Source organism: Hibiscus syriacus, unplaced genomic scaffold (assembly GCF_006381635.1).
Source record: "Hibiscus syriacus cultivar Baekdansim isolate YM2019G1 unplaced genomic scaffold, ASM638163v2 tig00112402_pilon, whole genome shotgun sequence".
Lineage (NCBI taxonomy): Eukaryota > Viridiplantae > Streptophyta > Magnoliopsida > Malvales > Malvaceae > Hibiscus > Hibiscus syriacus.
Window position 1 is genome coordinate 2,469,557 of NW_024063323.1, and position 15,335 is coordinate 2,484,891.

At 32.5% G+C, this 15,335-nt stretch overlaps 1 protein-coding gene across 1 annotated transcript; it reads left to right on the plus strand.

The window, feature by feature from the left end:
* The first annotated feature begins 4,388 nt into the window (after nt 1-4,388).
* Nucleotides 4,389-13,820, plus strand: LOC120179136 (probable lysophospholipase BODYGUARD 4). The gene is made up of 6 exons (XM_039184828.1): nt 4,389-4,893; nt 5,376-5,740; nt 6,108-6,301; nt 6,397-6,743; nt 13,609-13,630; nt 13,685-13,820. Exons 1-6 carry the CDS (start codon nt 4,389-4,391, stop codon nt 13,818-13,820), a joined length of 1,569 nt encoding a protein of 522 aa, XP_039040759.1.
* The last annotated feature ends 1,515 nt before the right edge of the window (nt 13,821-15,335 follow it).

The window sequence follows — 15,335 nt, forward strand, 5'->3', positions numbered from 1 at the left end:
AACTCTCGAGACCGTTTGCAAATTGGACTGAACGTTAATGACGTTATTTTCATTCACAGATTGAACCTTATCGGTCAGAATAATGAGCTACACTTATTATAGAATAAGTACTTGACATTAGAGTTCAAGCTCAGAAGAGTATGGTTATAATTTAGGGACATGTACTGACCAGACATCTTACATCAAACGATCAACCGATCTATTCAGAAAGACTCAACTCTAAGATCTGATACCACTAAATGTAACACCTTCAGATTGATACGAGTGATCCAATCCGATCCAAGTTACCACATTAGAGCCATCAGATCGACCCACTCTGAAAATTTGAGACAAAAAACTTTAACCAATCAAATTTTGAAATCATAAATTAGTCTTAATATATAAATAAATTCAGACATTGAAACAAATTCAGTAATACAAAATGTAAAAACAAGATTCAGACTGATATTAAAACAACTGTAACCTATACCCTCTAATGACATAAAGTACAGCCGGAGGAACTCCCAACTGATGTCAATAAGATCAAAAAATCATTTCCTCTAACCTGAAATGCTAAGTGACAGAGTGAACTTTGAGAAAGCTCAGTAATATGGAACTACCAAAATATTTTAAAGGACAAAGAGTTATATGATCATACAAAAAACATTTCCTTAGTGATATTGGTATCTACAAGCTCCAAATTGTAATTTTATTTATCAATCCTCAAGGTAACAGTCGGAAAATACCCATATAGAAATATGTCAGATAGAGATATATCTCAGAGGTTGAGTTGAAGAGTTTAGTGTGTTCACTCAGTGCACAAAGCAGAGGAGCCTGTGTTAAGGACTTATTCTATGCACAAAGCAAAGAAGCATATGGTACATACTTACCAGTGCACAAAGTAAAAAAGCCTGTGGTAAGGTCTTATAAGTCATAGAATATGCATGAGACACTTCCTCCAATAATCAACCCCAGAACAGTAAAACAATAATATCAGAAAAATTACGATCCAAACATAATTGTATTAGAAAACAAAAATCAGAGGTTGTGTTTTAATTTCAGATAATAGGATTATACATTTAAAATCAGAGAAAATAGTCTCATTTTTAAATCGTAGAAAATCAAATAACCATGGAACATACTAGAGGGCCCAATTTATTTCTCTGGAGTACTTGAGAGTTATAAAAAAATGAGAGGCAGAACTTAATATAGATTTCGAATTGATTTCATGAGTGAGATCTCTATTAAAGGGCTCGATAGCTAACGTATCAAATCAGACATTCGAGAGATGATACATCGATAATTTAGGATTCAAATACATCAACAGAGTATTCAAGAACTATGTCATTATTGTTATTCACGATTCTAGTTATATCATAAAAAGGTTCCGATATTCAGACATAAAGGGACATTTTAGTCACTTTAATTCTTGAAGAAATTTTGGCAAAACAACTTAATAAGAATAAACAAAAATTTGCAGTATTCGAGATTTCTAATAACTTAATCGACTCCCAAGTCCAGTTGAACTGCATAGGTGTCATCATTGTGGTAAATACCCATAACTCCGACAGAAACACTTCACAGATGTTGATTACTTAATTCTAACTACACCTTGAAATTAAACAATTTGTCTTCTTAAATTTCTTACACATATCCCAAGGAGATTCATGTGTAATCGTACATCATTTATTTTACTTTATTTTTGTATTGCATGTGTATTAGGAATAGCTGACATAACTAGGTCGTACTACATAATCCTTGAGGCCATTGCAACATTTAAAGATTTATCAATATTTTCATAACTTATCCAAAGTAGTTCACTTAATTCAAGTCATGTGGGTATTTAGGTCATTTTAGAACTCAAGAGTATTTCATTTATTTTAAATTTCTATGTATTTTTTTCATTTTAATAAATTTAATCATAAAGAGTGCTTTCGATAAAATAATCTTCAGGAGTTGCTCAAAACTCAAAAAGTTTTTATGTTTAATAGATAAATCGGTATTTCTATGGAATCAAATCTTAATTCTTAAATTAATTCCACCACTAGAAGAAATCCACGTCCTTTTTAAACCTCAAGAGTATTTTTGCCATATCTTATCCAAATATTTACAGTATAAAAACTCTTAATAGGAAAAAAATCAGAATTTATGGTTCAGAGGCTAGCTTTACACAACTAAAAATTATACTGGTCCTCTAGTTCCTTATACGGGTCATTCAATTCTTAATCATTTTATTAACATTATATCGAAATCATATTAAGTTCAGAATAACCAACCATAACACCTATCCACCTTATATTTATTCATGCACTGACCAATTACCAACATATACCATAAAGCATGTATAGGGTAGTAAAGTATTACAGAGATTTTTGTGCTACATTATTCATTGTTTTAACACTACTCGATAACTCTTGAACTTGAATTTGATGTCCTATAATGTCTCAGACACATGGCAAAAAGAATTGCATCAGAAACAGAGCTTAAATGTGAAAATCGGATTGAATAAGAAAATAGAACACTAAAAATAGCTTACCATGTTTGAAATTGAAAAAACAGATTGCAAGAACGGACTCAAAACATCAAAAAATGTCAGGATAGGTGGTCACAAGAAAAGTCAGTTGTCGGTCGACGTCTCAATGTGGCGGTTCGGCTCAGCTCAGTGAGTCGGCTCAACAGCTTGGCTCGACTCAGCTCAGACCAGTCCATCCGATTCATAGAACTCCCTAGACGGAAGACGAAGCCCACACGAAAGAGGTTGCGTGAGCGGTGGTTTATTGTGGTCAGACTGCCACCAAAATTTATAGAATTAAATTTTAAAGGTAGGGGAGTCACTTGCAGGTGTTGTTTTACGATGGAGGACGGTGGAAATACCAAAACACAAATGGTCAAATCTTTACTCTTCTCACCCACTCACATGTCGATGATGATCAAGATTCCAAACACATCGGTCGACTCCTCACAGCTCAAAGAACACGATGGTTCTGACGGTTTAGCAAACGAAGGTCTGATCGACGGTGAAACGACAGTGGAAACTCTCCTAAAGAGAGAGAAAATTTTAAAAGTGGATAAAGAGAAAACTTTATAAATTTGGAAAGTATGAATGACTTTCCAGATTAGGGGTTTATAACTCAACCATAAAATAGAAAGATAAAATCATCCTTCGAGTCCTTGAGTTTTCTTCACTTTATGAATTCGATTTAAAATTTAATAAAGATTTCAATTTAGTCCTTGAAAGATTTAACCCCTAAATTGGGGTGTGACATCTAGGGGTAACAACTATCTCTTTAATCACTAAACTCATTTGGTTCGTGCAGATAATCAATGGATATTAAAACTATATAAAATTTAAATTTTGATATTGTATTATTATGTTAAATGGTTATTTATCATAAACATGTTTTTAATTCTGAAAATGAGTTATTTAAATATAAATACTAAAATAAAGACTTTAAAAATTAAATTAGGTTAATGGATTTTTAAATTCTTTAACCAAAGATAGACGTATCACAACATTCACTATCCCAACATGTGGATGTAACAAGATCTGTATTTTTTTTGGATCCTCTAGACAAGAGATCCCTATACGTTATTGTTAAAACATGTACATTTTTAAAAAAAAAAATATATATATATATATATATATATATATATATATTAGATAGATATATGCCAACGATTATTTAGATTTGATTTTTGTTTGAAGTTTCAAAAGATCTCCACGTTTCTCTTTATGAAAAGGAAAATAAAATGGCTATAATATTCCAATTTAATTGTATGTGTCTGTTAATAAACTCTTGTTTTAGTTTTGAAAAAAAATAAACCTTTATTTCAAACGAAGGAATAAAATTAAGTTAAGAATTTATTAAAGCATATACTAGACACTAATTACTTTTTCTCAAACACTTGTTTTGATATAAGTTGCAATCGAAATGCAAAACAATGAATAAATGAAATTGGTATATTATTATTATTTAGAAATTTTAAAATTTACCTAATTTCTAGTGTTCATTATGTTCAATATTTCTCTCATACAACGTGCATTATAAAATACTCGAGTCAACTAGGAAATATTGCAAGAAATATATGATGCCAAATTAATTTCTTATCATGTATGGCTCACATGCTAGTCTTCTTTAATTTTTTATCTTTGATGCCAATACGCAAACCTTTATTTTACTTCTAGTTTTAGTTGTAGCAGGTATCATTTAAATCCCCCCTGTTTTTTTATTTGTTCACATTCTCGTCCATCCTTTCTAATTTCAAAAATGAATATATGATTTAATCAGAAATTTAATAAAATAATTTACAGATCCAGGAGTTAAAATATTCGAGTATAAAAACCCTTCCTATCCCAAGCTATAGTCTTTAAGCCTTAACGTCGTAATTAGCTTTTTTTTTTATCAACCATGGTTGTTGCAGACATGAACACCACTTCTCTTCCACTTTCCACCTCATTTTTCCTGAGAAAATGGACGAGGAAATGCACCAAAAACCTAATCTCAGCTCCAAATTTCCTTGTATTTTCATATCTGGACTTTATAGATTCCGTTTTCTGCGTAGTTTACAGATACCTTGATCTGTTGTTGGAAGGAGAGGCATCTCCATGTTATTGCAGAAGCAAGAACAAGAGTGAGACCATCAATGACGATGAGGAAAATGGGATTTCGGAGACTTTGCATGGTAGGCAAAAGAAGCTTAAAGAAATGATTGATTTGATCGAGTTTGTGGAAAAATTGTTGAACAGAAACAAAGGTTTTGAAGCTGGCTATGGTGATTTTAACTACAGAAAGAAAGTTGGGATTCATAGATTGGGAAATAGATGGTCCGATTGTGGATGTGATTCTTGCATCTCTTGGATGAAGGTTGATGATCCCAAGCTTCATGTTGTCGTCAAAGAGGCTTCTTCAAATGGTACGTGAATTAGTCGATAGGTGCTCGGGATAGTCAAACCCTTTAAAATTTTAAATTATCATATAGTTTATATATTTTTTTCATGTATTTTACGTTGCCGACTTAATTTTACACCCCTATTTTTTAAAATAATTTCTCAAAAGTTAACATCCCTGACGAGGGATGGATCGAGAGAGGGGTGGGTGAAGGCAGTCGTCCTTAAAATTTTCAAATTCCTATTTATTTTAGATATTTTTCTTTGTTCTTTCAATTGAAAATCTATTTTCTTCACCTAAAATTTTATAAGTTCTCCATCTCTTAAAATTTTATAAATCCGTCCGCTGATATAAAATTTTGCATACATCCCTGTTTCGGACATAAAATTATACACTCGTCCTTGACTAACTCACGAACACTTCTAATATATGAAGCAAGGACGAAACCATAATTTTAAAGGTCTTAAACTAACATTTTTTTGTTTACTTCAATTACTTTTGTGACAGCAATGGGAGAAGATTCAAAGGAAAACACAAAAACTAACTCAAGTGAAAACGTGATATTCATACATGGAATTCTGAGTTCTTCATCGTTTTGGACAAAAACTCTTTTTCCAAAGATGTCTGAATCCGGAAAAGCAGATAACTACAACATGTTTGCAGTTGACCTGTTGGGACATGGAAGAAGTCCAAAGCCAAGGGACAATTTATACACATTAAGAGATCATGTGGAATGGATTGAGAAATCTGTGGTGTCCCAATTTGGATTAAATTCTTTCCATTTAATCGCTCACTCAATGGGTTCCATCATTGCATTGGCCTTAGCTGCAAAGCACTCCAAATCCGTAAAATCCATCACCCTTGTAGCCCCTGTATGTATAAACACAATTTCATTCTTTTTGGTAACCCAACTATTTTTTTTCAATATCATACTTAACATTATGTTTTGATTTCATTTGGACCACCTACTGTTAAAAATTAACAAAACTGTTAATGTGGCATTTAAAAAAATCAATGATGACATGAGATTATCTTATGGTAACTCGTCGGTTTCATCAGTAATTTTTAACTGGGTGATCAAAATGAAACCAAAATATAACGTCAGGCATGATTTTGAAACAAAAAATAGTTGGGTGAGCAAAACGGAACAAAAGTGATAGTTGGGATATTAGATGTGTAGTTTACCCTTTTTTCTAAATTTTTTAAATTCTAAATTATTTGTTTTGAATATGGTTTCAGCCATACTTTCCTTCAAAGGATGGAGTGGAGTTCACGGTGATAAACAGTCTAACACCGAAGAGATTGTGGCCGCCGGAGGCGTTTCTCTCGTCGGTGATGACATGGTATGAACACTTGAGCCGATCCGTATGTTTCATTCTATGCAGAAACCATCGCACTTGGGAATCTCTTGTTAAGCGAGTCACTGGTGCAAGGTAAATCTCTCAAATTATCTCATCAACTTTTTTTCTTTCTTGTTTTCTATACATATAACAAGAAATATTAATGAGAAATATTTTTTTTGTGTTAGGGACGTGAATTTCATGTTTTTGGACATGATAAAGATTACCCATCATTCAGGGTGGCACACAGCACACAATGTGCTATACAGGGGAGTGAAACAGATGGACAAAAACCTTGAGATTTTGATGAAATTAAGGAAAAAAGTGCATGTCTTTATGGGAACTCGAGACAGATCTGTTCCACCAGATGGTGGGGATAAAATGAAGAACAAATTCCCACAAGTTGAAGTTAATAACATCCCTGACGCTGGCCACCGATCCGTTCTGTTTAACAGAGAGGATGTTCTTGCTCACGATTTATTTCAAATTTGGAATAATTCCACCTCATCTTCAATCTTAAATGGAATTGTTAATTGTAATTAGTCCCCATTTTTATGGAGAAAATAACAGTTCCTATTCATTCTTATATTGAATTTTAAAGGGTCTTAAAATCAAAGAATTCTTTTAGAAAAGGGACTTTACTTCTTTTTTTCATAAAAAAAAATGCAAATATAATGATATAGTTCATGTAACTATTCAAAAATATGAAAATTTATCTCATTAGTCTTCCACAGCTTTAAGTGAAACACAAAGCCAGTTAGACGATCCTTCCACTGCTCACGAAATCGATATAACTGGTTTTTAGAGTGATCCCCTAAAAGCGGTTTTCATAGGGTAAACTACCAAAATGCTTACCAAGATAAATTGAAATTGCAGTTAAAAAACAAATACATCCGGTCGGTTACAGTAAATGTGCTTGGTTCTGGCTTTTAAACAAACCATTCCTGCCTTGTTCTTCCTTATTGCAACCGTTGTCCCAGACTTCATGTATACCCATCTAACCAGTGGAAGATCCAGAAATTTAAGAATTTGGTCCAAAATTTTAATAATATTTTTTTAAAAAAATAATGGATATACATATTTTCTTTTTATGTTTTTCTGTGTCATATTAAACTAAATTTCACATTTTTCCCCTAAATAATGGAGATGCACTTGGCCCCATAGGGCTTAGTGCATCCGCCCTTACATTCATTAACAAGTGTCGTAATTATCAAATAATGAATCTTTTTTCTTGGATAATTATGATAAAAAAGCAAAATAGGAAAGAAGGGGTCGGTCCACATGGATTCAAATATTTCTAATATCAATCTAAATTGATGTTTAACCTAGAAATCCGTAAAACAAGAAAATTTAAAAGAAATGTGTTTTAAAATAATCAAGTAAACTAAATAAATTAAATAAAAAAATAAGAGGAGTAAATTGTAAAGAAATAGTTAAGATGAGAGATAGTCCCCAACTTCACTTTGCCTCAATCTGTCTCAATCATTGAAATATATTTTACTTCGGATACTTGCCAGTTACAGTCTACAAGGCTCAACCCTTGTAACTTGCTCTTCTTTATGGTGAACTAATTTCCATAGCCAATCCTTGAAATTTATCCCTTGTTTGGATTAATATCGAGTATCGATATTAACACCAACGTTGGTTTGGAACTGGAAAAGCTCGTGCTCGGATTATGGTGTCTCAATAAGAATCGATCCCGGTCTTGATTTCCCTTACCGGATTCTCCTTCCGAACTATAGATCACAGCGTCGATCAAGCCAATGTGCACTCTTTGGATTGAATATATCGAGATGTTTGAAGAACGGTCGATTGCCTCTTCTTGTCTGCCGAAAATCAAGAAAGAAATATGAAGATATGAAGCGCTTTTGAAATTCTCACGAGAATGGATCGAGTCTTTTATTAACTGTCAGCTAAAGAAAAATTTAGCCAAGCATGACAGAGATCATGATTGGCCAGTGGATAGAAAGAACATGAAGAAGAGAAATATTTTTATTAAACTAGAAACCTAAACCAAAAGAAAAGGCCATAATCAGTTCTATATTGAATTCTGAACTTGTATATCTCTCAAGCTTCACTCCTAGAGGGTATTTATAACTTTGAGTTAATATAATGAAAATAAAATACTAACTCTTACGAGTATTCAAACTCTTTATTCTAACAAACTAAAAATCCTAATAAAAAATCCTAAATAATAGTAAACTAATAATTCTATGCAAACTAAATTCCTAATAAAATAATAAAATATCAACTGTTTAAATTTAATTACAACTTTTAATTCCTAAAGAATTGTGGTTTGCCTTGCTTTCCTCCTTTGATCTTGCTACTTGGATTATTTAATTAGAGTTTGCACCTGGATCGAGCTTTGATTCTGAGTTGACATCGTCTTCTCCCAAAAAATAGGAAAATATGTTTAATTTGCCTTTTAATTGTTGTTTCTTGGAAAATAGAGTGTTGCACAGATTCAAAAACATAAATAACCCAAATTAGCACTATAAAAGAAGGTAACATGGATTAATTAATAACAAAATATTAACCAAATAAAACAATCATCAAATTCTCCCTCACTTATTAAATGCTTGTCTTCAAGCATGTCATAATAAATTATCAAAATCTCAAATTATTAATCTTTCATCTCAAAATGTACGAGGGAAAAACCAAACAAGCTAATGATCACATCAATTATCGGAAACAAGGTAACAATTAAGCAAATAGACATAACTAGTAAGAATTTTAAGTAAAATGCAAGATATCCCAATTATCCATCAATTTCAATGTAACAAGACTCAATACCTCACAAGGGTTCACTCAATATTGCTCAAAGTATTTAGGGTAAAGAAATCACTCAAAGTTGGGATTAATGAAGACATTACAATAGGCTTGTAAGAAAATCAAGTCTCCACCACTTGTCCGAACAAGATGCATTTAATCAAAGGGTCTTTTAAGAAAGTTGTAAAGGGTCTTAGTTTGGGGTAGGGATAAGGCCGAAAATTTGGGTTAAAATGTTGAGACAATGGATGTAGAATATATAAGTTCAAGCCACGAATTCAACAAAGTAAACACACTTGAAGAAGTATAATCAAACAATATGATCTTTCATTTTTCTTCATTTTTCTTGTTTCAATTTTCCTTGCTGTTTTTCAGCTATTTTTCATCTTTTTTTGTTTCATCTTTTTGAATGCTTCCTCTTTCTTCTTTTGATTTTTCGTCCATGGAACAAATCTATCTAATGTCTCGACAAGGGTAACAAGAGAGGGTTAAAATAAAATTGAAAAGTTTCGGGTTTTATAATGTGGTAAAAACAAAGAAAAGGGTAAAGGCTCAAAGTTGGTTCATTAGTTGATGTAAATAAATGGGTAGGCAATTTGGGTAGAGAAGTGGGTTAATCCTAAGTGTCTTAATCATCTTAAAGCATCAAGTTTCAACATGTGGTCTTGATATGCATTTAATCACAAGTTCTAGAATGTCAAGATTAATCCGACATACTCAATCAAACAAATAAGCAAGAATAAGAATGTATACTCGTTTAGGCTCAAATCTCAAAAGAAGGGGTAATGCTTATCGAGCCAAGAAACATATCAGCTAACATATTCATGGAACATCAAGTGAAAATTTTTAAGGAAAATACTAATCATGTTGTTTTTACGATCATGCACCCTAAATATGATAAAAGAACGATCATGAGACAAAGCAAGATTCAAAATTAATAATAATATATTTCAACAAATCAATCAAGGCAACTCAATTTCAACCATATAAACATGTGAGCGATAATTCGATGCAAGTGTTCTCTAAGTTCTCTACCCCCTCACTTAAAACATATTGTCCTAATATGTAAAATTAAAGCATAGGATAAGGAATAGAGATTCTCCTCGTGTTTAGTGACGGACGAATTCACAAATTCCTTAAATAACTATATATATAAAGAAAAATAAACAATAAAAATAAAAAAAATAAAAAAATAGAGTAAATAGTAAAAATGGGTTGGCTCCCATTAGAGTGCTTTTATTTAACGTCGTTCGCTCGACGATCTGGTTCCGACTATATGTTCCGCGAGAGATACTTCCTCCATTTCATACGCAATTTCCAACTAACGCACGTCATTTTTTGTGTCAAAATAATTCCTTCTTCTCAATTAATAAATAAAGGAAATTTAACGTAGTAAAAGAGAAGTAAGGGTCGATCCCACAGAGATTAAGGAAACTTCCAGATTTATTTATGCTTTGTTTAATCTTTGAGCCAAGAAGTGGATATAATAGAATTTGAGTAATGGTAAGGATTTATAGATTAAGAAAAATAAAATAGAAGAAATAAAAATAAAAAGATTTCGAAGAAGATTAAAAAGAAATTAAAAAAAAGTTTAAAAGAAAATTCAATATGGTAAAATCAACCTTAGGCTTTCGCTTTGACTCAATTTCCTTCGGATCATCGAATTAGATTTTCCCTTCGGGATTCACGTCGGTTACTTTGTCTACAAGGGAAATACTTGTGTCTCTTTTTTGTATACCGAATATCCAAGGCAATCTTTGATTATAACTTAGAAATTGATCTGATCAATATAAATTGTCGTAGATCAATAACCGTTTAAGTTCGTGAAGACCAACTCGGATTGTTGTTTCAATAACTACTAATTTCGATCTCAATTCCCTCTTAGCAAGACAATTTTGCCAAGTGTGATCCCAAGAAGTTGAATGTGCTTTCAATAAGCTGATACTTCCTCCCACATTTAATCTCAACAACATCTTGACCAAAGTCAATTTTTGATTTTGAAAACTATTTTGATTTTGAAAATAAAGCACAGAGATTGAGAGAGATATTCCAAAGTTATTCAAGTGTTTTTCAATTCTCACGTTGGAATTGAGTCATCGCTTTAGCCCTCAACTTGAAAGAAAATTAAAGAAAACGAAAATAGAATAAAATATTTTTTATTAAACTAAAAAAAGGATGAATCCATTAGGCTTAACTTAAGGGAATATTTAAAGCCTTTTAAAAAACCTAAAAATAGGCTGAAAATAAAAGATAATTGTTTAAACTTAAATCCTAAAAATAAAAAAATAAATACTAAAAACATGAATTTTAAATTGTTTGAAATGCTCCAGCCCATCCATCTTCTAGAAGTGCTGACTAGACACTGTTGATTGGACATTCTAGAAGTTGCTAACCCACTGCCACATCAGCATTTCATGCTCAATTTCATGCCAATTGTTCCAGCCTTGATTCCAGAACAAAAAGTACAGTTTTTAGGCCTTTTAGGTCTATTTTTTATAAGTCATTGCTCTGCATAGAAATCATATAAAAATGACAAAATCAATAATAAAGATGAATAAACAAGGAGCATTTAACCATGAAATATTGCACAAAATAGACACTAGTCATCAACTGAGAAATTCCTTATAATAAATTATACAATCATATATTTTTTTTCTTTTTATCCTTGTAGATATTCCCATATGCTTTCCTTTGGATATTTTTCAGCTTTGAAAGTTTGTCTGAAATAGAAACATTATCTACTTCACCCAAAAATGTATTCTTTAAATGTTTCGAAAATGATGTTAATTCCAACTTTAATGCCTGCAAAACAGAAGGAAAAAATTTAGATTGAGAAGACATCAAATTTAAATTCTTATCTAGCTTTTCGCCTGATGACTGCGAGTCCACCTTAGAAGCGATATCAATTTCAACCTTTGAATTTCTGTAAAACTTATCAAAAAAAAATTATGATCAACATGTTCATTCACATAATGTTTAATTATAAAGCTAACTTTAGTCATAGAGTCAGGATGTTTCATTGTATTATAAACATAAAATTTCACCACTTCAGCGTCAAACTACATGGTGAGAGTTCCACTTCTAACATCAATTTTAGTGTTAGTCATGCTTAAGAATGGGCGGCCAAGAAGGATTTCAGAGGAGGTGTTTGGTTCGGTCAATTTCCATGTCGATGACATAGAAATCTGCCGAAAAATTAATTCATTTACCTTAACTAGTACATTTTCAAGAAGTCATTCGGGATAGATGACGGATCTTTCAGTGATCTGAATGGTTACTCTAGTTACCTTCAAAGGTACAACAGAAAGTGAGTTGTAAATAGAAAGTGACATAACATTTATAGAAGCACCAAGATCACATATAGCACATTTAATTCCTACCTTACCAATTTTACAAGGTATAGCAAACATACCTTGATCCTTTAATTTTGTTAGAAGCTTGCGTTGAAAAACAGCGGAGACAATTTACCTAAATTTACCTTTTGATTATTGGTAAGTTTCTTTTTGTTTGTGCAAAGATCTTTTAAAAATCTGGCATACCACAATACTTTTTGGAGTATTTCAAGAAACGGTATATTAATCTCCACATTTGCAAAACATCAAGAATCTCAGTTTCCTTGAATTGTTTGTCACATTTTAATAACCTTGAGGGAAAGGGAGGTGGCATTGCATAGGTAGATGCCATGGAAAGAAGTTATGAGTCATCTTTTTTTTCCCTATGGGATTTTACGTCAACTTCTTCCTTTTCTTTCTAGTATCTTGATTCTTCTTTTTCTTTCTTTGATTCTATGGTAACTTCCTTAGGGATTGGTGCGATAATAGTGCCACTATGAAGGGTGATGGAACTAAAGTTTTCATGTGGATTCACCTCAATTTGAGATGCTAGTTTTCCCTGTGTTTCCATTCATCCCATGGTCTGAGCCAATTGAACTATTTGTTTTTCGAGCTCTTGAAAGTGAGCTTTAGTTCTATTCTAAAATTATTCTTGAGACAGTGCCAACCATTCAATGATGGACTCCAATAATGATTTTGGTGGTTGATATGTCTAAGTTGGAGGTGGCCTTAGTTGATAGGCTTGATTAGGCCTCGATTTTGCACATAGCTGAAATTTGGATGGTCCTTCTATTCAGATTATATGTATCTGCGTTAGGATTATATTGTCTCTAGGGATGTCTTAGAAAATTTCCAGTTGCATTAACTTGTACGGCATTATCGTCTTGTAACATAGGAAAGGAAAGTCTAACGGTACCTATTTCGCCTGCAACAAGAGATTGAACAATATTAGCCAATTTATGAATTTTACTTTCCAAAGAAATTGTACTTATCTCGTGAACCCATCGAGTGGGTCCACTCACAGAGCCAAATTGTTGAGACTTAGAAGCCACACTTGAAATTAGATTTTTGGTTGCATGGAGTCATGTTAACGAGTGCTCTTCTGCTAGCTGTGTCAATCATCTTCATCTACAAGGGAAGTAGTCCTTCGTAAAAGTATTGCAGTTTGCTCCGACAGTCATGTTGTTGAGAGCTAGCATAATGTTTATTGAATCGTTCCCAGTAATCATATAACAATTCTCCATTTATTTGTTGTACTCCTAAGATTTTTTTTTCTTAATTTACTCACTTTCGCTGTAGGGAAAAACCTGTCAAGAAAAAGGTGAGTCATATCATCCAGATTTTTTGAAGCTGTCTATGGTGATTTTAAATACAGAAAGAAAGTTGGGATTCATAGATTGGGAAATAGATGGTCTGATTATGGATGTGATTCTTGCATCTCTTGGATGAAGGTTGATGATTCCAAGCTTCATGTTGAGATGCAGGTTGATGTTCCAAGCTTCATGTTGTAGTCAAAGAGACTTCTTGAAATGGTACGTGATTATGTTGGTCGATAGGTGATCAGGATAGTCAAACCCTTTAAAATTTTAAATTCTCATACAGTTTATATGTTTTTTTCATGTATTTTACGTTGCCGACTTAATTTTACATCCCTATTTTTTAATATAATTTCTCAAAAGTTAACACCCATGGCTAGGGATGGGTCGAGAGAGGGGTGGGTGAGGGTAGTCATCCTTAAAAATTTCAAATTCCTATTTATTTTAGATATTTTTTTGTATTTTCAATTGAAAATCTCCTAAAATTGAGTTGTGTTTTTTCATAGGGTAAACTACCAAAATGTTTACCAAGATAAATTGAAATTGCATGAGTTGATTCAAAAATCATCCTCGAGAAGCACGAACATGACAAGGAGAAATTAATAACACGAGTATGGTGATTAAAAAAAATGGAGCAACAATTACAGTTAAAAAAACAAATACATCCAATTGGTTACAGTAAATGTGTTTGGTTTTGGCTTTAAACAAACCATTCCTGCCTTACTCTTCCTTCTTGCAACCGTTGTCCCAGACTTCATGTATAACATCCAACCAGTGGACGATCTAGAAATTTAAGAATGGGTCTCAAATAATGGGTATACAATTTTTTTTAAGTTTTACCTTATCATATTAAACTAAATTTCACATTTTTTTCTTAAATAATGGAGATGCACTTGGTCCTCATAGAGCTTAGTGCATCCACCCCTACACCCATTAACAAGCATCGTAATTGTCAAATTAATCATTTTTTGGATAATTATGCTAAAAACGCAGAATAAGAAAGAAGGGGTCGTCGGTCCATAGGGATTCAAAAATTTCTAATATCAATCTAAATTGATCTTTAACCTAGAAATCCATAAAACAAGAAAATTAAAAAGAAAGGGGTTTTAAAATAATCAAGAAAACTAAATAAATAAAATAAAATAAAAAATAAGAGGAGTAAATTGTAAAGAAATAATTAAGATGAGAGATATCCCCCGACTTCGCTTCGCCTCAATCTATCTCGATCACTGAAATATATTTAACTTCAGATACTTGCCGGTTTCAGTCTACACGGCCCAACCCTTGTAACTTGCTCTTCTTTCTGGTGAACTAATTTCCAAAGCCAATCCTTGAAATTTAGCCTTTGTTTGGATTAATATCGACTATCGATATTAACACCAACGATGGTTTGGAACTGGAAAAGCTCGTGGTATGATTATGGTGTCTCAATGAGAATCGAACCCGATCTTGATTTTGCTTAGCGGACCACTGCTAAGTTTGTTCTTAGGGAAATAAATTTGCTACAAGTCGACTCTCTTTTCGAACTATAGATCACAATGTTGATCAAGCCAATATGCACTCTTTAGATTGAAGATATTGAGATGTTTAAAGAAGGGTCGATTGCCTCTTCTTGTCTGCCGAAGATCAAGAAAAAAATATGAAGATATGAAGCGCTTTTGCAATTCTCACGAGAATGGACCGAGTCTTTGTTTAGATGTCAGCTAAAGA